The 22,282-nt window shown below is 46.5% G+C and overlaps 1 protein-coding gene across 1 annotated transcript; it reads right to left on the reverse strand.

The window, feature by feature from the left end:
- Nucleotides 1–20,058: 20,058 nt before the first annotated feature.
- On the reverse strand, nucleotides 20,059–20,544 carry LOC105421591 (uncharacterized). Its single transcript, XM_011629543.1, has one exon. It carries the CDS (start codon nucleotides 20,542–20,544, stop codon nucleotides 20,059–20,061), a length of 486 nt encoding a protein of 161 aa, XP_011627845.1.
- Nucleotides 20,545–22,282: the final 1,738 nt, after the last annotated feature.

Genomic DNA, 22,282 nt, shown 5'->3' on the forward strand with positions numbered 1-22,282 from the left:
TTGATTCTCTCATCTTCGGTTAATCCTTGATGTATAGCGACACGCAATGAAGGGATTTGAATTTCAAGGGGTAAAATTGCTTCACCCCCATAAACCAGAGAATAAGGATTGGAGTCAGTAGAATTTCATGTAGTAGTATGATAAGCCCATAGTGCTTCGGGAAGCTTCTCATGCCAGTTCTTCTTCGTCTTTGATACTGACTTTCTTAAAACATTGCACCGAGTCTTATTGAAGGCCTCATCCAAGCCATTCGCCCGAGGGTGGCACATAGTCGAGTACTTTCATTCGAAACTGAACTGGTTAACCAAGTGGTGGACATTTCATCGGGAATAGACTTTCAAGTGGATGTCGGTGATTCTTACGACACCGTTTTGTGGAGGACTTGCTCAGAAGGGAAAGGCGATGGTGGCCAGCTTGGTTGCCCTGGGTAACCAAGGCCTTCCTTTTGACGGTGCTCAGATGATGTGGCCTGGATTATGGAAAGGGGGCTAGCATTCCTTTGCTATCATTCAGGCCCTCATAGTCTACTTTTCTCATAAGTTGGTGGGACTCCAGGCTGTATAGGTCCCACTTGGGTTTGACCGTAGCCTCTAGCAAAGGTTCATTTTGTGGGTTTGTTTGGGCCGATATCTCCTAAGTTTTTGAGACTAACTCAGGTAATGGAGCGGGAAGAGATTTCGGAGGGGCAGCTCCCTCCGCCTTGGCTTTTTCCTTTCATATTGCCTCCACTTGGTAAGCGAACTTTGGTCTTGCTCCCCTCGGACAAGCGTGTCAGATCTTGCGTAAGTAGTCAATGCGGCAGAAAGGAACCTTCAACGGGGTAGGGGCCTAGGGAGGAAGGGCCGTTCCCCTCCTCCGGGCAGGTGAGTCGAGTCCTTGACAAGGAGGTAGATAAGGCCAAAATCTTCTCAAACTTCAGCATGTGGCATGACTGGGCTGTGGGTTTGACTTCGCTTATTACTTTTTCCAAAGTGGAAAAGGATAAGACCTTAGGAATTTGGAGATTCTTGGTTGGATTCGGTCCATGTAGCCTAGGGTGTTGAGGCAAGTCACTCCTGCCCTCTTTAACACATAGTGTGCCAGGTATCTGCAGAACTTTGAGTCGGTTTGTGGAATAATTGGTCTTAGGGGCAAGAGTGTCATCCGCTTCTCTTAAAGAGGCCAGGATGTGTACGATCTTCGGACCAATATTTGGTTCTTTTTCAATTGTCCGTTCTGCTTCAGCTTTGGACAGGGGGACATGGATACACATCACTTTCATTCTTTCTTAGTAGCAAGTGGGCGTGGACACCGGTGGGCTTAAACCTACGACGGTTTTGCCGCCAGGCTCACTTTGGGTCTCTACTGGCAGAGCCTCTTGTGCTGAGGGGAGGTGGAGTGGTGTGTCTCCCACGTCTTTTAATCTTGGCGGGCCTTTCAAAGGCACAGAGAGGTTCTTGTTGACAGTAGTCAAGGGGACTACTTTTCCACATCTCCTTTCTTCTTAGAAAAGATGATTAAGTGACCTCGTCATGTCTTCCACATCCTCATGAGAGGTTATAGTGGTTTCCCTCAATTTTGGGTCTATTCGGGCTTTTGTAGATAACACGGGCCCCAGGGGGCATATTGAGTTTGCAAAGTAATAATTTGCTTCTATATAGTGTGATTCAGCGATTGGAAATGGCCTTTTGTCAGTGTAAACTACATGTTGCCTCCTATCTCGACTATACTTGAAGCATTGATGAAGAGTGGATGGAACCACACCATGCTCATGGAGCTTGGGGTTACCCAAAAGGATGTTATAAGAGGTATTCGTGTGGATGACATGGAACAAGGTGGTGGTGTTCAAATCCTTGATTTTGAGCTTGAGCCAAATCATGCCCGCTGGCTTTTCCCGGATCGATTGAATCCTTGAACCATTAGAATGGTGGGGTCGAGCTAGTCCACACTTAATCCAATCTGGTAAAGGAGTCTTCGAGGCATTAGGTTCATCGCAGACCCTCCATCTAGCATGATGTGGTTGACTTGACAGGCGTGCAACTCGCCCATTACAAAGAGGGGGCAGTTATGAGGCTTCTCACCCAGTTGTAAGTCATCATCTGAGAATGTGACAGTCATGCGATTGTTGAGTATGGCGGGGTCCACCTCAACTCGCTTTACTTCAGTTTCATACACCTCGGGACTGGAGAGTGCTTGCACCAGGGCCATTCGGAGGCCATTGGGCAATTGGACAACATGAGGGTATCATAGATGCTCAAGAGGGCAAGGAGTTTCCTTAGATGTTCAACCACCTCGTATTTAACTTTGCCAGCTTCAGGACGGGTGGTTCCCGGTTCTCCCTTGTCTTGGGAGGAGCAGACATCGCTGAGATGGTACCAGTAGCCACTGCAACAGGCTCAGATAGGGAAGATCGGATACATTGCGCGGTCAGAACAGGTGCAGAGGGAGGAAGGTGGGGTGGAGATTACGCGGGCGTGGGTGTTTGAAGAGGGATAGCCACGGTGTTAACTTGAGGCGTCAGCGTAGTTTCTGATCGTTTGAGGGGAAGCGGTGGTTCGCTGAAGGAGATAGTTGGCTCCAAGGAAGGGGTTGGCGGTGGGCCGAGGTATTTCAGGTTTTGGATGGAGAGGGTTTCTGATCCAACTTTAGCCTCCTTCTTAACCGCAGTCGCATCCGGTCCACCTGAGTTGTTGCGCATCCTTGGTGGAAGACTAGCATGTGGCATACTTTACGACTCAAGGGGCCAGCCTGGTCAAACTTCCCCAATGCCTTTCTTTGACTAGACCTAGGGGGTTGTTGCCCCTTTTCCACCATTGGTCTTGGTGTTTGAAAACCTTGGGGGTGCCATTTGGGTTGGTTGGGTTCAAGATGGCCTTGTGGCCATGTTTCCTTGGACTGCTCACGGGGTCGATGGGAAGACGCCCCATTTCGTGCCTTGGTGGTGTAGTAGTTAATGTCGTTGTCGGTTTCAGGCTCTTCTGTGTCTCGCAACGGCTCGAGCCTATTCTATTATGGCAGACCCTGTGGGGCTGTGGCCTCCACCCTTCACTGTAGGAGCACCACTTCCATCCCTTTCGCTTGTTTGAGTCGCAAATTCCAATGAATCCTTCTCCAGAATCGGAAACGATTCCAATCTCTTTCTTGGAAGGCCTGCTCGACTGATGCATGAGCAAAGCTGATCAATTAGGGCAAAGTGTAGTGCCCGAAGAGGAGAAGGTTTGTAGGTGGCGTCCTCTTCCCTTGAATCTCACGTCGAGGACCGGTTCGCACGTTTAGGGCAGGTGTGGCGAGGATGTTACTCGAAGGTAATTTCTTTGAGTACCACATAGTGAGTGGCTTGAAAGGAGTTGATGGAGAAGCAGGCACTTGCTCTTATTTACAACCGGCAGCATATTTGGACCTGCACTTGTGTGCACCGTCCTTGGTGGTGTTCGGGGTGGCTACGGGGCCAACCCTTTGTGGAGAGAGGGGTGGAGTACTCATGGTACTCGCCCGTTTAATTGGTGAGACCTCAGGGCCTCAAACATGCATGTGCGCTTATTTATGGGACTTTTGATCGTCTCTAAAGTCACGTGTTTGTCGGGCCTCAGCATTTGGGCTACCCCGAGCTATAAGGTTAACTTGCATGATGTGGGCGGTCTTAGCACCACCCATGTTGTGTCCGAGTTGGAAGAGACCAGAAACAATTTGGGAGAGTGGGGTTGGCTATCGCCTACCTCGACTCATCATAGTGATGGTTAGAATGCCAGCAATGACGTATGTATAAGTGCGCGTGGTAGTTGGGTGGCCACGTGAACTGACATAAAAGTTGCCAACGTGTGGTTTGTAAGTGGGGGTGCCCGCGTTGGCAGTGGGGGTGCCCGCGTTGGCATCGCCGCTGTGAGACATGGGCAGGGTCATCTTTCGGTTACCGACGGAGGCAGTGGCCTTGCTGAGACCCACCGGTCGAAGAGGAATAATGGTGCAGGGACCACGTTGAGGCATGTGACTAGCTAGGTGTTTGCCAGTTATAGGGTGCTGGTGTGAGGGGGTGACTGTAGTGCCGCCCATGCAGTTGACATCAAGGGATTTTCCCTTGACGCCGAAAGGGGAGGGGCAGGGAGCTTGAGCGCTCATGCCCTGAGTTTTCCTAGGTAGGACTAGGATAGTAGGGCCAGCCAGGCTGCTTGAGTAGGACACAGGGGAGGTAGGACTAAATGGTCCGCTCACCGTGGGTGAGGTCACGGATATGGGGATGTAGAATTCCCCAATCCGGACAAAGGAGGGATAGTGGGATCCCATAACAACTTTAAAGAGAGGAGAATGAGAGATTGGCACATGAAAATTGCCCAAGCCAACGATAGGGTGACGTGTGCCCAATGGAGTCGCCAGTTAGTCGGACCTGATTCTCAGGGGTTGAGAGAGAACCCTCTCTTGGACAACCGTGGGGTCTCTCACGCATGAACATGGGTGCGCACTGGTGTAGAGTACGCAGGCGCGGAGGCTCCTATGTGTGGACAGGTACCAACAATGAGAGAGATTTTTGACCGTAGGGGCGCTTTGAGATGCTAGCCTCGCTGCTTGGGGTTCATGGGACATGTTCGGGCAGTCAGCCCTCTTAGAATAGTCACGAAGCCCTCCAATTGTGTGCCAACGTGGTTTGGACAAGGACTCTCTTCAGGCTCGCAACCTCTATACTCTCTCTCTATCGCTTATGGCCGGTATGGGATCCAGCTGTCCCTTCTTGTGACTATCATCTTGAGGGGGCTGGCTGACCGATGGAGGGTGTGAAAGAACCCGAGGGTTGGGGTCGGGGGGTTCGCTCTTGTTCGTGCGTCTGTTGTGGACACAGGTTACTGTGAGGGGCAAAAGGTGTGTCCCATAAGGGAGAGAGAGAGAGGCTGGGCTGTGATCCAGTTTTGGAGAGAAGAAGGAGGGGTACTCGGAGGTGTTTACGAAGGACTCGTGCGCTCAGGGTACTTTCTCTCCCTCAAAGTTTTCTCTCTCCTCTCGGTGCAATTAAGGACTCAGAAGCAAATGAATGGAGGAACAAATGTAATGCCTTTGTTTTATAATGGGTAAATACTCCGCCCAAAGGGTGTCAAAATAAGGTCCTTTTACAAGTGAGCTAAGCTTGCTTATATAGAGGATTCACCAAACAGAGGTGAACGTTAAAAAACAAAACTTAATTACAATTTAAGAAATTAAGAATAAATCCCAAAATTAAGTGCAATGACAAAAATATCTCTGAGATCTTTTTTGCTAATGGTGAAACCATCCCTGCATGAAAGTCGTTCTGCAATGGCCAGATCTTCAAAGTTTTTTCTGCAACTTGTGGCAATGGTTCAGATGATTTTTCAACATATCTTAAATTTCCTTGCGATTCTGAGCATTTTGATGCCTTTTAATCGTGCTGGGGTGCCCTTTTTCTCATGAGGTGGAAGTTCGGCCAGATTTGTGAACTTTGTTAGCCAATGCAGTTTGACTTGCGATGTTCTGGCTCTTGGCCTACTTGCAAATGAGAGAGGTGACAATCGCAGTCATTTTGCACCAAGTTTGGGCTGACTTGGTCCTAGTTTGCATGTTTGCCTAATTTGGGAGGTCACCGGAAAGATGGATTCCAATAATCGAGCGGATTTACTTCTTCTGTGACTTGGGGACTTTCATCCGTTATACCAGTTTACAGCTCTTTGCGAGGTGGTTGCATTGAACTAGTCCTTATGGTGATCCGATGCTTGGATGTCGAGTTGTGCTTCACGGGATTCGAGGCTTCTTTTTATTAAACCCTAGATTTTCTGGTTTTGTGGGCATCTTCTTTCCAGAAGAAAATTGACTCTAGGTCATGCCATAGTGCATTCCTTAGGTCAAAATGACGAGGTTGACGTGATCTAGAACATATCTGGGTATGGGCTTTTCCTAGTTTCAACAGAAGGCCCCATGGGTCCTCGAAGCTGCTCATGAAACATGATGTCGCAGTCTCCATGTTTGGGGATTGGTTTGGTGAAGCCGCACCGCGCTAGTGTGAAACCCGCCTATTGCGAGGCCGCATGGGCGTAGACCCCTTTCGGGTGGTTCGATTGAGACCAAATTTGGTCCCCGGGGGTTTTTCAACATTTTGAATGCGATGGAGGTGGTATGGTATAGTTTTAAAGCTGCTAGCATAGGGCTACAGTTGTAAGGTCCTTCCTTGGTGCGATAGCACGATTCCCAGGTCGTATGGTTTGAGGCTTTATATTACGACGCATCTTTGGTCTGGTGGTGTCTTGTGTAACCACATGACCAAGCTGCTGTCAACTCTCTACTTGTTCGCATGGGTAGTACAAGTCCGTCAAAATTAACATACAACAGGGCTGCCTTTGCCCTTTTAGAGAAGTAATATGTGGAAACAAGTATGAATACGTGCCCTGAGGAAGAAGGCGAATCGATAGGACCTACGATGTCCAAGCCCCATTGAGCAAAATGCTGTGATGCCACCATTGGGTGAAGAGGTTCAAGAGGTTTGGGAATGAAACTTGAATAAATTTGGCATACTGGACAATTTTTTGCGAACATGAGGGAGTTAGTATTCATCGTAGGCCAATAGTAGCCTATCCTAATGATCCTATTGTACAGCTTAGTACCAGACTGGTGCATCCCCCAAACTCCAGAATGAACCTCTTTGAGCACTCGATTGGCTTCTTCTTGATCAATGCATCTGAGCAGCATGTCATTATAGGAAGTTTGGAATAGGGTATCATCACAACACACATAGCGTGTGGCTGACCTTCGGATCCTGTTTCTCTCAATGGGATCTTCGGGGAGTCAATTATGCTAGAGGTAATCTTTGATAGGGGCATGCCAATCGATCGTCGACTCTATTTCCTTGCGTGAATAGTCTGGTGGTGCTGATTCTTTTTCATCTTTTTTTTCCTCTCTAATCAAGGGGGATTTTGGTGTATGGCATGGAGGTTGCGCTTCTCCCTCATCAGTGTTGTTTGTTTTGAATGGGCATCTTTCGGATGGTTGTTCCTCGCCTTTATTGTCGAGGTTTTTAATGATCTCAGTGCATATCCATTCTGCTACCCATACCGGTGTGGCCCACTTTAGCGACATTTGAATACCTGCTGCTAATTTGGCGAGTGCATCAGCTTGTCCATTAAGCCTTCGTGGTATGTGCTTAAGAGTAACCTCTTCGAATTCGGCCATCAATGACTTGTCAGTATTGAAGTAAGGTTTGAGATTTTCTTTCCTTACGTCGTATACCTCTTTGAGCTATCTAATTACCAATTATGAGTCCCCATAAACATCCAAACACTTCAGATCCATCTGAGTGGCAATTTCCAACCTTATGATGAGTACTTGATATTGGCTTCATTATGCGACTCTACCCCGGCAGGGAGAAGGACAAAGGAAGATGGCCATCGCGAGGGGTAGAGAACACTACATCTGCACCTCCTTTCTCGGACTGGAATGCCTCGTCAAAATGCATCTTCCATCTGCCTGGGACTTTGACTTGGAAGATCTCTTTGTCTGGTAGATCATCGATCAAGGGGGTATCGGCTGATAGAGAATGGGCAGCCAAAAAGTTTGTGAGGGCTTGACTCTTGACAGCTTTTTGTGGCACATACATGATGTCAAACTCCATGAGAATGTGAGTCGGCCCGACAGGCAGAGGAGCGATAAGAGTTATTTTTTGGGGTCTGCTCGAGAAAGGAGCGAAACTGGGTAAGCGAGCAGATAATGTTGGAGCTTCTGTACTGCAAAGATGAGGGCTAGGCATATCTTTTCTATCGACGAGTAATTTCCCTTAGCCCCTTGCATCCTTCGACTCAGATAATACTGAGTTGTTTCTTTTCCCTCATCATTGTTTTGGGCTAGCAGCACTCCTAGTGACTCATCCAACACCGTCACATATAGAATGAGGGGTCTCGCTGCAATTGGAGCAGAAAGAACCGGGGGCTTCAGTAGATAACCTTTGATATTGTGAAAGGCCTTTCGAAATGCCCCATCCCATTTGAAGGGTGCATCTTTCTTCAAGAGATGGGAGAAGGGCTGGCATCGCCCTGATAGGTTAGAGATGAACCTTCGTATATAGGCTAGCTGGACTTGAAACGATCTGCACTCTTGCAAATTTCTCGATGGTGGAATTTCTTGAATGACTTTAATCTTAATAAGATCTATTTCCAGGCCGTGATACCTGACAATGAACCCCAAGAATTTTCCAGATCGTATACCAAAGGCGCACTTCAAAGGCTTCATCTTCAGCTGATAGAGGCGAAGTCTCTCAAAGACTTTTGTTAAATTTTTTATGTGATTGCTTCTTCTGTCGGATTTGACCACGAGGTCTTCCACATAGCATTCCATCTCCTCATGAAGCATGTCTTCGAAGACTGTGGTCATGGCCCTTTGATATGTGGCTCCAGCATTTTTTAGGCCAAAGGGCATCATTGTGTAACAAAAGAATCCCTTCAGAGTTTGGAAACCAGTGGACTCTTTGTCCTCTGGGGCGATTCTTATTTGGTTGTAGCCATAATAGTCATCCATGAATGTGAATGCTTGGCAGTTGGCGGTCAAGTCAATAAGTAACTCTGTGAAGGGGAGTAGGAAATCATCTTTGGGACACGTTGAATTCAAATCATGGAAGTCGATACGGATACTGATTTCTTCTTGATTGACATGATATTAGCCAACCATTTTCGGTATTTGACTTCTCAGATGAAACATGCCACCTTAAGCTTGCTGACTTCTGTTTCTATCTAGATTTCTAAATCTGCTCTGAACCTCCGCGATTTGTGCTTGACGGGTTTGGAGGACGGATCAATCCCTAACTTGTGGACTACTACCTGGGGATCAAGACCCGACATTTCTTTACAATGCCAGGCAAATACGTCTCGATTGGACCTAAGGAATTCTGTGTACTCATTCTTTTCTTCAAGAGGCATGGTAGTTGAGATAAACGTAGGCTTTGGGTCAGTTTCATCCAGTGTTCGCAAAATCAAACCAGAACTGTTAACCGGACATGGGCATGGAGGCGGTTTAACCGACCTAATCGGTAAACCGAGTGATTCAACCGCTCTAACCGGGTGAGTCCCAAGCGATCAAACTAGTGTTGAAAAAATAAAAAAAAATACAAAAAAGACCTACTAAAATATGAAAAGCATGTAAAGAAATATTAAAACAAAACACATTCAAATGAAGTTGAAAATTAATGAAAAAATGGATTTTAACCCATTTTATATTTTCCAAGGGCTATTTTAATTTTTTTTTAAAATGGGAAAATATAAAAGTGAGTATTAATGACCAAAATAATTTTTAATCTTTACCATAATCTAATGAATATTTAAAAATACATTACAAATCAAATTCCTTATTTTTGAGATTTTATATACATTTTTTTGAAATTTCTTTTTTAAAATACTGATTGATCACCCTAACCACTTAAAACTGGAACCAGCAACTAGCCGGTTTTGATCTAACTAGGCAGTTAGCGGTTAGATCGGGAGATTTTGTGAACAATGGTTTCATCACCCAAACTTACTTCTTTTAAGTCATCAGCCATGGCTTGGCCACCGTCTTCTAAAACCTCTTGGGCTTCATCTTTCTCCTCTTCGAGGGGAGGCGGGTTGACGGTCCGCTCTTGAGTTTCGAGTACTTCGACCGTCTGCCTGTTGAGTGATGTTTCTTTCTCTATTTCTTTGGTTTCCATGGCAGCAGACTCTTGATCAATCTGGTTAACCCCTGTTATCACTTGAGGTTCTCGAGGAGAAACTTCCTCAGTGGTAAGTTCCTAAGGGGACGGTGGCAGCTCTTGTGAGACCGTCACATGGGAAATTTGGTCGGTGAAGAAGAGGCACGGGGGTAGGCTTGGTTGCCCCGAGTAACCAAGGCCTTCTTTTTTATTATGCTGAGACACCGTAGTTTCGATGACAGTGATGGGTGCTAACATCCCCTTTCCATCATTCAACCCTTGGTTGTTAGCTAGCTCGTAATCCATCTTCCTCATGATTTGATGGGCTTCAGGGCTGTATAGATCCCATCGGGGTATGACTTCAACGTCTAGAAGAGGATTACTTTGTGAGTTTATCTAGCTAGCTATTTCATGAGTTTTTAAGATAAAGCCCAATAAAGGAGCGGGAATAGATTTCAGGGGGGTAACTTCCTCCATCTTAGCTTTTCCTTTTCTTCTAGCTTTCATTTGGTCAGACAAATCTGGTGTCCGTTCCATTAGTGCTATAATCGAGACCTGTCCTTGAAACTCATATTACTGATCAATGGTGCTAGTGAAATCGTGAATGGGAGAGGATGGTCCACTTCTTGCTTCCTGGCACACAATTCGAGCTTCCAACCTGGAGGTTGAAAAATGCAGGGTCTTTTGAGAATCTTGCGTGTGGTAAGCTTCACTTGTGAGTCTGGTGTCATCTCCTTCCTTTTCATGGGCTGGGGTAGGCAAAACTTCAGGGATTTGTAGGACCTAGAGGTAGTCTTACTGGCACGAGGGAAAGAGCGAAACCATCTTACACCCTCCTGTCCCTGTGCAGGGCCTTAGGCATCTGTAATACCTTGAGCTGCCTTACAAGACAATCTTCTCGAGGAGTGGAGGAGGCGTCATCCTTTCCCCTCAAGGGGACAGGAATGTGCAAGGCTTTCTAGTCGGCTTTTTGCTTTTCTTCAATCATGCGAATCGTTCCAGCTTCAAGAAAGGGGATGGGGATATGCAACACCTTCAAGCCATCTAGAATATGAGTAACCGTTGGTTTCAGCAGGCTCGAATCTGCAGCTTTCTTTCCGCCATGCTCACTATGAGTTTCCACTGGCCGAAAATCTTGTGCAAAGGGGATAGAGGGTGAGGCTTCCCCTTCGTTTTTTTGGCACGGTATGTCTTTTGGGGTTATGGGGAAATTCCCATCAACAGGTTTCAACATGAATATTTTTCCATATCCCTTCTCCTCTTGAAAGAGATAATTGAGCAATCGTGTAATGTCTTCCGCATCCTCATGAGCGGTTGGTGCAATCTCTCTCAGTTTTGAGTTTGTACTGATTCTCACAGATAATGTCAGCTCTTGGGGATATATTGGGTTTGCAAAATAATATTTTGAATCAGTGTGGTGTGACTCAGTGACAGGGAATTGTCTTTTATCAGCATAGATAGTATGTGGCCTTCCGTCCAGGCTATATTTAAAACATTAGTGAAGCATGGATGGGACCACACCATGATCATGTAGCTAATGACGACCTAGCAGGATGTTGTAAGAGGTGTCTGTATGAATGACATGGAACAACGTGGAAGGATTCAAATCCCCGATTTTGAGCTTGAGGTTGATGGTACCAACCGGCTTTTCTCCGGATTGATTGAATCCTTGAACCGTCTGGCTTGTGGGCTCAAGCTTCTCCAGACTTAACCCGATCCAGGTAAGAATCCTCCGAGGCATAAGGTTTACTACTAATCCCCCATCTAGCATGATTCGGTTGATTTGATGGGTATACAGCTCGCCAGTTACAAAGAGAGGTCAGTTGTGGATTTTCTCTCCTAGTTGTAAGTCATCGTCTGAGAACGTGGTAGCCATGCAAGGGTTGAGTATTGTGGGTCTACCTCGACTCATTCGACTTCTATTTCATATACTTTAAGACTAGAGAGAGCTTGTACCAGGGCCATTCGAAAGTCTTTGGACAACATGAGGGCATCATAGATACTTAGGAGAGCTGATAGTTTTCTTAGGTGCACAATCACATTGTATCTGACTTTGTCGGTCTTAAGAAGAATGATCCCTTGGTTTTCCACTGATTTTAAAGGCACTAATGGCGATGGGGAGTTTTCCGGAATGAAGGATTTGCTACCGTTGTCAGAAAAGAGTCGGTTGTAGCCTTGGATTCAGGCAATGAAGGCTTGCCGGACTACGCAACTGAGACAGGTGTAGGTGAGGCCGGAAGGGGTGAGAGTTGTTGTGGTGTAGAAGTTTTGGTGAGGGGAGGCAAGGTGTAGGAATTTTAAGAGAACGGGTGGTTTATGGATGGGCGTGGTTAGGTGCCTCGATCTCGCCCTCCGGGTTAGGTTGACCTGGTGGTGTGGTTTCGAGTTAGAGATGGACCCGGGACCTGAGATCGCTCTCTCAAAAACCGTGCAAAGAACGCACGGGCTGGAATACCAACCGATGAGAGAGGAATTAGGGTTGTAAGGCAGGACTCACCTCACATGGGTCCGTGACGCACTAGGGCAAACTCGCGTGGGCACCCTCTTAGATCATGAAAAATGCGCCCCTGGTCTGTGACCAGTTTGGAATTGCATCCCTTGACCTATTTTCTTCTTACCTACAAAACACACACACACAGTGGAGTACAGACAAGTGGATCTGAGGATCCCACCTTGTCATAGGGTGAACACACACGTGCTTGTGTACTCGAGGAGAAGTGAAAGAAATAACATAAGAGGGTCTATGTCAATTATAGAGCCTTACAACGTCTTCTTGACAAAGGACTTTAGTGAGATCCTACAGTAAGGAAAGAAAGAAAGAAAGGGGTGAAATAGAAGAAATGACAGAGAAAAGGAAGAAGGGTTTGAAGGCTAGTATGTCTTCCAACTAGTCTTTCAGAGAAAAGTGGGACGAAGGTTGGTTTGGATTTCACCCAACTCTTCAGAGGCAAGGAACAAATATTTTTGTGGAAAGAAGAAGGAGAAGAAGAATGAGAGAAATGATGAAGGTCAGCTTGGCTCTCGCTGAACCTTCAAAGGATGGAGCCATTTGACCGGATGGCTAGCAGACATAGTGATAAGACTAGCACAATGACTGGTCTGACACGGCAGCTAGACAGGTACGGTTACTGGACCGCACAATGACTAAACTACTCGACGACCAAACATATGCAGTGACTAATCTAGCATGGTGATTGGTCTTACGCAGCAGTTAGATAAGCATGGTAGCTAGTTCGGCACAACGGCTAAACTACTCGATGATAAGACTGGCATGACGATGGTCCAGACAAGGTGACTAGTCTGGCACGGTAGCTAGACGAGCATAGTAACTAGTCCGACACAACAGCTAAACTGTTCGATGTCAGGATTGGCACGAAGATGGTCCTAGCACGGTGACTAGTCTGACGCGGCAGCTAGACGAACACGATAACTAGTCTAGCACAACGGCTAAACTGCTCGACGTCAGGATTGCCACGACAGTTCAAGGCCCAACCAGCCCTCTGATCAAACAAGCAAAAGGAGAAGAGAGAGAGAGGAAATCATACCCAGCAGTGTGTGTTGCCGTGCACGGCAGAAAGAGGGAAGGGAGAAAAATCATGTTCGGCAGTGTTTGCTGCAGTGCACAATAGTCAGAGAGAAAGAAGGAAAAATCACGCTCGGTAGTGTTCACTGCCATGTGCAACAGTCAGAGAGAAAGAAGGAAAAATCATGCTCGAGAGTATTCACTGCTGTGCACATTAGTCAGAGAGAAAGAAGGGAAAATCACGCTAGGCAGTATTCACTGCCGTGCACAACAAACTGACAGATTGAGAGAAAAGAGAACGTCACACTCGGCAGTATGCACTGCTACACGCAACAGACAAGAGAAAGAGATGAAAGTCACCCGCGACATTTGCATTGCCGTGCGCTACGGGCTGAGAGAGAAGAAAACCGTGTCCGACATTTGCACTGCCGTGTGTAACGAACAGGGAAAGAAGGGAACGTCACACTTGACAGTATGCACTGCCGCGCACAACAGATTGAAAAGAGAAGAGAACCACGCTCGGCATTGCACTGCCGTGCGCAACGAATAAGGAAAGAAGAGAACGTCATGCTCGGTAGTATGCACTGCTGTGTGTAATAGATTGGGAAAGAGAAGAACATGGGACGAGAAAGAAATAGAGAGAAAAAGAAAGAGAAAAGAAAGGAAAGGAAAGAAGATAGAGAGAAAAAGAAAAGAGAGAAGAAAGAAAAGGAAAGAAGAAAGAGAGAAAAGGAAAGAAAGAAGAAAGAAAATGAAAGAAGAAAGAGATGCAACGGAAAGAAGAAAGAGAGAGAAGGAAGAGAGAGAAAGATGAGAGAGAGAAGAGGGAGAAAGAAGAGAGAGAAAGAAGAGAGAGTATTACCTTATGCTAGGGGTACCATCAAAAGTCTTCTCTCTCCTCTCTCTTTCTAAGACGTGACCAAAACCTCAAGCAAAAAGTAGAATTTTTATTGATGAAACTTGGGTCCTTTTACATGAGGTGCATGCTTGTTTATATAGAAGTGGGGCCCAAAGGTGGGTGTACACTCAAAACTTGACCTAATTGCTAAAAAATAACAATTAAGTGAATTAAAGAAATTGTAAGAAAATTGGACAAAATGATGATTTTGCAATTGCACCAACAATCCATAAAATTCCAATTGAGTCCCTACAGTGCCCAAGAATTCTTGCAATCTTCCCGGGTTGGTTCGGGGTTTTTCCGGTCTCCATTCAGGCAAAAGATGATTCTTTTCTTAATCAGCTCAAGAAGACGGTTGTTTCGATACCACTTTCGAGCCACGGATCGAGTCTTTGGGCCATGATCATGAAGTGAGAATCATGCGAAACGTGCTATCTTTGTTTAAAGACTGCGCCCATTTTTTCGATGATTTCTTTGCTGAATATCGATGAGCAAGTCATTTGAGCGTTTGGCTACGAACGTGGCTTGATTTGATGCTCGAACGACCATTTTCTGTTTCTTATTTTTTGGCCGAAATTTTGTTTCCGATGGCCAAAAATTGCAGCAGCTTCATACTCGTTGCACGTAAAATCTGACCGTCCATCATGTGCAAGGTTGGGCTTTGATGAAGCCTCCAATCTTGTTCTCGTAATGGGTCTGATTTCGAGTCGATTCGACATGTGAGCGTCATGATTTGGCCGCTCGATCGAAGTGTGCTCCTGCTGGAAAACTTGTAAGCTTACCTTGAATCGTGATCTCCTTTCATCTTTTTCTCTCAGCTCTGGCCACGACATGGGTCGTGCCACATCCCAAAATGCTCGGGTCGACGAGACGAACACGCTTGTGAAATTTGAGCTTGATCTGGCTTGGGATGAGAGAGTTACGGTCTTTCAAAGTTGAGCCCAAAACCCTTGAACACAGTTTCCATTAATGGAAACTGGTTCGCTGAGGGTGTACGGTAATATAGTGTAACCTATGCATTTTGGGTAATTTGGCCATAACTTGGTCCATGAATGCTTGATCAAGCAGGAACTTGGTCCTTTTTGGACGTTCTAGATCCAATGGTGGTGGTCCCATGGTCATTTGGTACTCTGGTGATAGGTTTATAGTTATAAGGTCCATTTTAGGGCAAAAGAGACAAATTTTCCCAAAATTGTTTCTCCATCTGCACTGCCTTAAACTTGTCATATTGCGATGATATTTCGCAGGTGTTCTTAAGAGACCTTTATCAAAATTCTTGAACTTTCTTGGGCCGTTCTGAGACTGTTGAAAATTTCAGTTCTGGATCAGGGTTTATTATCTTACGACTTTCATAGTCACTAGGCACTTTGGTACCTGCAGACCTAGGTCGCAATTTCTTTTCTCTTTATTTGCATTGGGGATACAAGTGTTAAATAATACCCTTAAACAACTTACCCCACTGAATGTTATCCTTTGAGAGAAGCGAGAAGAGTAACATTCAGAATCAAAACTGGTCCTTCAGCCTTAAAAAAGAAACTTCTTGGTCACTGGATCAACACGTCTACCGAAGGAGTAGTTGTGCGAAGCTTCTTCCCGGAGGGGTAACCAAGGTGCTCAGACATGGAGGCTTTTTTAGGGGGAGAAGAGATTTTGAATAGATTTTAAAGTCTGCACCCTGTTGGACGTTTTGGCGGCATTGTTAGCAGCCACACTAGGTTTTGCAGGACGCCTGGTATGACAGTTTCTTGCTTGTTATGAATGATTTTAAAGTCTACACCTTGTTAGACATTTTGGCGACGTTGTTGGCAGCCACACCAGGTTTTGCAAGACGATTGGTATGAGAGTTTCTTCCCTGTGGGGGATGATTTTAAAGTCTACACCCTGTTGGATGTTTTGGCGGCGTTGTTTGCTGCTATGCGAGGTTTGCTGTGACAAATAGGGTACCTCTGAGGTCCCGTCCTGTCAGGTCTAGTTGGGGGCTTTTTGTTGGCTTGCCCAAACGTTTGGTCCAGTCAGGAAGGGGTTTTGTCGAGGCGGCCTTGAAAGGGCTCTACCCTGGTTGCTGTGGGCAGGTATTGACCTGGTTGACAGTTTCTTGCCTGTTGTGAATGTTGAGGGATGATTTTAACATCTACACCCTGTTGGACTTATGAGTAAGTTGTTTGCAGCCTCACCAGGTTTGCTTGGCCTGGATTGACAGTTTCTTACATGTTGTGGATGTTTTGTTTGGGAGGGTTTTTCTTCTTTTTTTTTTAAACGCTGGATGAAGCTGTCTGTGAAGACGAATGCTACATCAACTTGCTTTTATTGGTCCGAGCGCTCTTTACGGGTTTTCACTTGGACTGGGGGAGCGGTGCCGTAAAGACAGTTTTCACCAACTTCATTTTTATTAAACTTTTTTGCCCATGGTTTGGTGGCCATGTCTGCCACTTTTTTTTTTCCCATTTTTTCTCATGGTGCCCATTTCGGGTTCCACCGTGCCTGGTTTTTATTTACGAAATGCTTTTACTCATGGCTTCATGGCCATGCCCGTCTATCATTTTTACTCATGGCGTTCCCCTTTTCAGATTTACACCATGCCCATTTTTTTGTGGGGGCGTGTTTAAGGTCATTCCTCCGGGACCTGGGCAAAGCAGTTTAACGTCATGCGGTCAAGACGTGTGCTACAGTTTAAGTTAGTGCAACTGGACCATGATAGTGGTGGATGATGGTCTGTGGTGGCCATGGAATGAGTATGGTGGTGGATTGACTCATTTGGTGGAGATGGTACGAGACTATCTATGAATGATGGATGATGTTTAAATGGTAGGTGGATAATGGGTGACCCACTAACTGATGGCGAGTATGGATGATGGAATGGCTTGTCGTTTCGTGAGCATGGGTAAGACTCACCGAGGATGAGTGTGTGGACAGGTCGGCATGTGTGCAATGGAGGGGGCACACGTGTGTGGAGGCGTGTTTAAGGTCACGCCACCGGGACCTGGGCAAAGCAGTTTAGCGTCATGTGGCCAGGACGTGTGCTACAGTTTAAGGTCATGTAATTGGACCATTGTGTAAAGCAATTTACCGTCATGTGGCTAGGACGTTCGCTACAGTTTTTATGGTCATACAACTAGACCGTTGTGCGAAGCAGTTTATCGTCATGTGACTAGGACATGCACTATAGTTTAGGGTCATTCAAGTGAACCGTTGCACAAAGCAATTTAGCGTCATGCGGCTAGGACGTGCACTATAGTTTAGGGTCATACAGCTGGACCATTGCGCAAAGCAGTTTAACTTCATGCGGCCACGATGTGCACTATAGTTTAAGGTCATATAGCTGAACCATTGTGCAAAGCAGTTTAGCATCATGCGGTAAGGATATGCACTATAGTTTAAGGTCATACAGTTGGACTGTGTATGAGTCACCATGTATGTGGGTTGTCAATGAGGGATGGACTCACTGGGAGATGTGAAGTGGATGAGGCTCCATGGGAAATGGGTCTGTGGATGGTGGTTTGACTCACTAGGGATGAAATGACCAAGACCATTTATGGACAGTGGGTTCAGGTGGTGATAGTGGCCCAGTGAGGGATGGTACCTGAAAATGGACTCCCTGGGGAATTAGGAACCAAGGGTGGTTCCTTGTTTGTGATGGAAAGGTAATGAGGGCCGAACCTGCTGGTGTGCATATGGACGGGCCGGTTAAGAAAGGCGTGCGAAAGGCGTGGATGCAGCGGTAGAAGGTTGCGCATGACAGGATAGAGATGGTCTGCTTGGCTGCGGCATCAGCAGAGATTGTCGAGGCGCATACTGCAGCAGAGTACGCATAGCAACGAACATGCTCGGTAGCAAGGGGTGCACTCAATAGTAAGAGGCACGTGGCAGTGAAAAGTGCATGGTATCAAAATGCGCATGGTAGCAAAAGGCACGCAGCAGTGGAGAGTGCACGGCATGAAAATGCACACGGCCGTGAGAAGTGCACGAGGGTGAAAAGTACATGGCATCAAAATGCACACGACAGTGAGAAGTGTGCGGCATCAAGAAACACGCACGGCAGTGAGAAGTGCGCGACATCAAAATGCACACGATAGTGAGAAGAATGCAGCATCAAGAAACGTGCACGACTGTGAGAGGTGCTTGGCAATACGTCTTAGTTTGGGTTCGGGCTCGGATCAAGCTCGACCCGATCTGGCCGATCACCGTTTGGACTTCAGGACTTGAGTGCCATTTTTTCTTTGAGAGGGGCATTTTTGAGAACCCCTGGGTATAAAAGGGGTTTAAACCCCCTTTTTTCTTTTACCATTTTACCTTAGTGAAAAATGACTGAGGGTTTTAGCAGGGAGAGAGTGAACTCCGGTGAGCAGAGAGAAAGGGCTTGGCAGTGAGTGTTTTCTAGTGAGAGGAACACACTGGAAAGGGGAAGAAAAAGGCTTGGCTGTGAGCAAGGGTGTTGGCCGAGAAGAGGTAAAAGGTGGGGCATGGCCCTTTTTTGTGCGAGGGCCTGTCGGCAATAGTTGCTGGGAGAGAACCAGAGGAACCCTGGTGTTTTCTAAGGAAGTAGCAGTTTTTTGGTGGCCACTGGTGTTGAGCACAGTGAAGGCAGGGAATTTGTAGAAGCCTTTCAGTGGCTTTGGCGATTTTTACGGGAATCGCAGGGAGTTTTCGGCAACAATGAAGGTTTCACGAGAAGCCTAAGGGGGTACCTAGTGAGTTGTAGAGGTCCTTTCGGTGACTGTCAGTGGTTTTCTGGTTGGCGGTTTTCCAGCCGGGTGGCTCACAAGGGAGCCAAAGGGTCATCGGGCAGCCAAGGAGTCAAGGGGTGATTGCAGGGCCACGCATGCCCATGTACGGAAAGCAAAGGGTTACCCATCAAGGACGCATCATGCACAAAATTCAAGGCGTCATACATGCATGCTTGGCAGTGTATACATGGCAGGAAGCACCCGCACGATAGTGAGCATGAACAACGATGAACATGCACGCGCGTGCGGCGGTGAGCACGCATGGTGGTGAACACGCGGTGGGAAGCATGCGCATGGCAGTGAACACGTACAGTGGTGAGAATGTACACGACAGTGCCCGCACACGGCGATGGGTGCTCACGGTGGGTTGCATGCACAACGGTGTGTGTTTTAAGAGGCATGAGGGTCTCGTAGAACGTCAAGGTCTCAGGAAGAAACTACTGAAGGCTGACATTCGCATAGGCTCTTGGTCGGTCAGTGGAATCCTTATCTGGCTTGCAAGGTCTGTTGGATGCCATGTCCTCAAGCACAATTGTGAGCTCCAGGTTGCTTTATGGAAGAGCACCTACCATGATCAAGGCATGCTCTCCATCATAGGCCAGTTCCTTGTCAGAGGGGTCTGCTATGGTCATTTGCTATACTCGATCTAAAGCCCTTCTCTTTTTCCTCTGTGAGAGTGACACTGGTGATCAACTGCTCTCTTTTCCTCAGATGCATGAGCAATGTTGACGATTAGCTGTTCTCTTTTCCTCAGATGTAAGAGCAATGCTGACGCCCTTTTCACATTTTAAGCTCTTTGAGATTACACACTTGTAACTTGTAACTTCTATTAATTGAATGGAAACTTAGCTTGTTTACGTTGATTGTCTCCCCCCTTTTTTTTATTCTCGCTTCTACTGACTCTTTTGCACATGATACCCTTTTGGGTTTTCACCATGTCCGTCTTTTGACATTCTTACTCGTGATAGCGAATGATGCTACCATGCCACGTCGTTTCCTTTTGGACATTTTTTACTGTGGTGCCCTTTTAGGTTTTTTCCACGCCCATCTTCTTTTCTCTTTTTGTTTTTTTTCTAGGGAGGCATTTTAAGGTCACACCTTCCGGACTGGAGAGATGGTGTGTTTTATGGTCACATGCCAAGACTTGAGGGCATGTTTTAGGGTCTTGCCTCCGAGACCATCAGTCAAAGGTAGTACTTCTTTAGATAACGTCGGTTGATAGGAGGCATTGCTTCCTTCCCGTTAGGATTAACGAGTATATAAGCTCCATTTGAAGAGGATTTCTTGATCACGAAAGGGCCCTCCACTTTGGCTCAAACTTCGCCTTACGTCGCCCATGCATAACGATCGGTCGTTTTACTGCTAGGACTAAATAACCACAAGTGAATGAACAAACTTTGATTGATTCGTCAAAATCCCTCTTCATCCTCCCTCGATGGAGTTCAAGGTTCTGCTTGGCTTCGAATCTATTCTCATCAAGCGCATCTAACTCTTGGTAGCAAAGCTTAACCTGTTCATCTTCAATCATAGTCTGATATATGGCAATGCACAATGAAGGGAGTTGAATCTCGAGGGGTATTACCGCTTCACTTCCATAGACCAATGAATAGGGAGTAGAGTCAGAAGCACTTCGGGTGAGGGTGCGATAAGCCCACAGGGCCTCGGGAAGCTTCTCGTGCCAATTTTTCTTTGTGCTGGACACTGACTTCCTCAAAACACTGCAAAGAGTCTTGTTGAAAGCTTCAGCCAAACCATTTGCCCGAGGGTGGTACATAGTGGAGTACTTCCACTCGAAACAAAACTGGTTAACCAAGCGATAGATGTGCTGGCTTCTGAACTGAGGACCATTATTTGACGTGATACGGTCGGGCACACTGAATCGGTAAATGATGTGATGATGTACAAAGTTGGCCACTGCTGTCCCGGGGACACTCCTGAGGGGAACTGCTTAGGCCCATTTGGAGAAGTAATCTGTGGTGGCTAAGATGAAGGTGTGGCTCGATGATGATGGAGGGTTGATGGGTCCTACAATGTCCGTGCCTTAATGTGAGAAGGGCCATGACATCACCGTAGGATGCAGAGGCCCTAGTGGTTGGTGAATGAGATTCGAGTGCATTTGACACACTTCCATCTCTTGGTGTATGCGATCGAGTTTGTGATCAATGATGGCCAGTAGTACCCCAGCCTATGTATCCGCTCGTAGAGTTTGGGTCCTGACTGGTGAAGTCCGCAGATTCTAGAATGCACTTATTCTAGTATGCATTCTGCTCCTTTTGAGCTGATACATCTGCGAAGGATTCCATCGAAGGAACATCAGAAGAGGGTGTTGTTTTCAAGAAGAGTGTATTCAGTAGACATCCTTCGTACGTTGTTGCGCTCAATACGATCGTTTGGTAGCCGATCATGTTTAAATGAAGTTGATTATGGGTTCCCTCCAGTCCTCAACCTGCTCAATCTTTGTGCATATCGGATCAAAGTCGTCCCATTTCTCAGCCCGATTCGTCGCTTTTTTGGCTTCGAGAGCATCCTTAGCAGCAAGGAGTGCCCCAAACGAATAAGGAGGACATTCTAGGAAGAGAATCCTCAGCTTGACGTGCCTCCATTCTGATACCCATACGGGCATGGGTTCCTTTGGGGAGAGTTGGATGGTGGCTCCGAGCTTGGCTAGGGCATCAAATTGGGAATTCAGCCTTTTGGGGATGTGCTGTAAAGAAAGGTCATCGAGATTTTCCATCAAAGCTTTAACAGTGTCATGATAGGGCTTGAGGATGTCCTTTCTCATATCGTATATTCCTTTATCCTATTACTAGCTCAGAATCACCGGAAATGGCCAGCTACTCCAAGTTTAAGTCTAGGGCAATCTCGAGCCTAATTATGAGGTCTTGATATTCTGCCTCGATGTGCGAGTCTATCTCTGTGAGAGAGAAGGATAAGGGGATAACGCCATCTTGAGGTCAGGAACACCACAGCAGCACCACCTCGTTCAGATTGAAAGGCCTTGTCTAAATACATCTTCCAATCATATGGTTGCTCAACACAAAACACCTCTTCTTCAGGGAGATCACTTGACAGGGGATTCTGCCGGTAGGAGGTGTGCAGCTAGGAAATCAGCTAAGGCTTGGCCTTTGACGGCTTTTTGTGGTACGTACATGATGTTGAATTCCATCAGTAACAATGACCATTTTGCTAGGCTCCTTGATAGGCAGGGGCGCATCATAAGGAACTTGATGGGATTAGCTCTTGAAATGAGCTGGACTTCAAGGCTAAGCAAATAATGGTGAAGCTTCTGAACCGCGAAGATCAAAGGCAGGCACATTTTCTTGATTGGCAGGTAGTTTTTCTCAGCTTCTTGCATGCTGCAGCTGAGGTAGTATAAAGCGGTTTCTTTTCCTCCCTCATTGTTTTGTGCTAAGTGTGCACCAAGTGACTCGTCGAGAGCAGTCACATACAAAATGAGAGGCCTTCCCAATACTGACGTAGAGAGTACTGGAGGGCTTAGAAAATACTCCTTG

Source organism: Amborella trichopoda, chromosome 10 (assembly GCF_054954075.1).
Source record: "Amborella trichopoda isolate Santa Cruz 75 chromosome 10, AtrichopodaSantaCruz75HAP2 v2.0, whole genome shotgun sequence".
Lineage (NCBI taxonomy): Eukaryota > Viridiplantae > Streptophyta > Magnoliopsida > Amborellales > Amborellaceae > Amborella > Amborella trichopoda.

Bases quoted from the DNA above. Each gene is read 5' to 3' on its own strand.
- LOC105421591 (XM_011629543.1), bottom strand. From the start codon at position 20,544: ATGTACCACCCTCGGGCAAATGGTTTGGCTGAAGCTTTCAACAAGACT.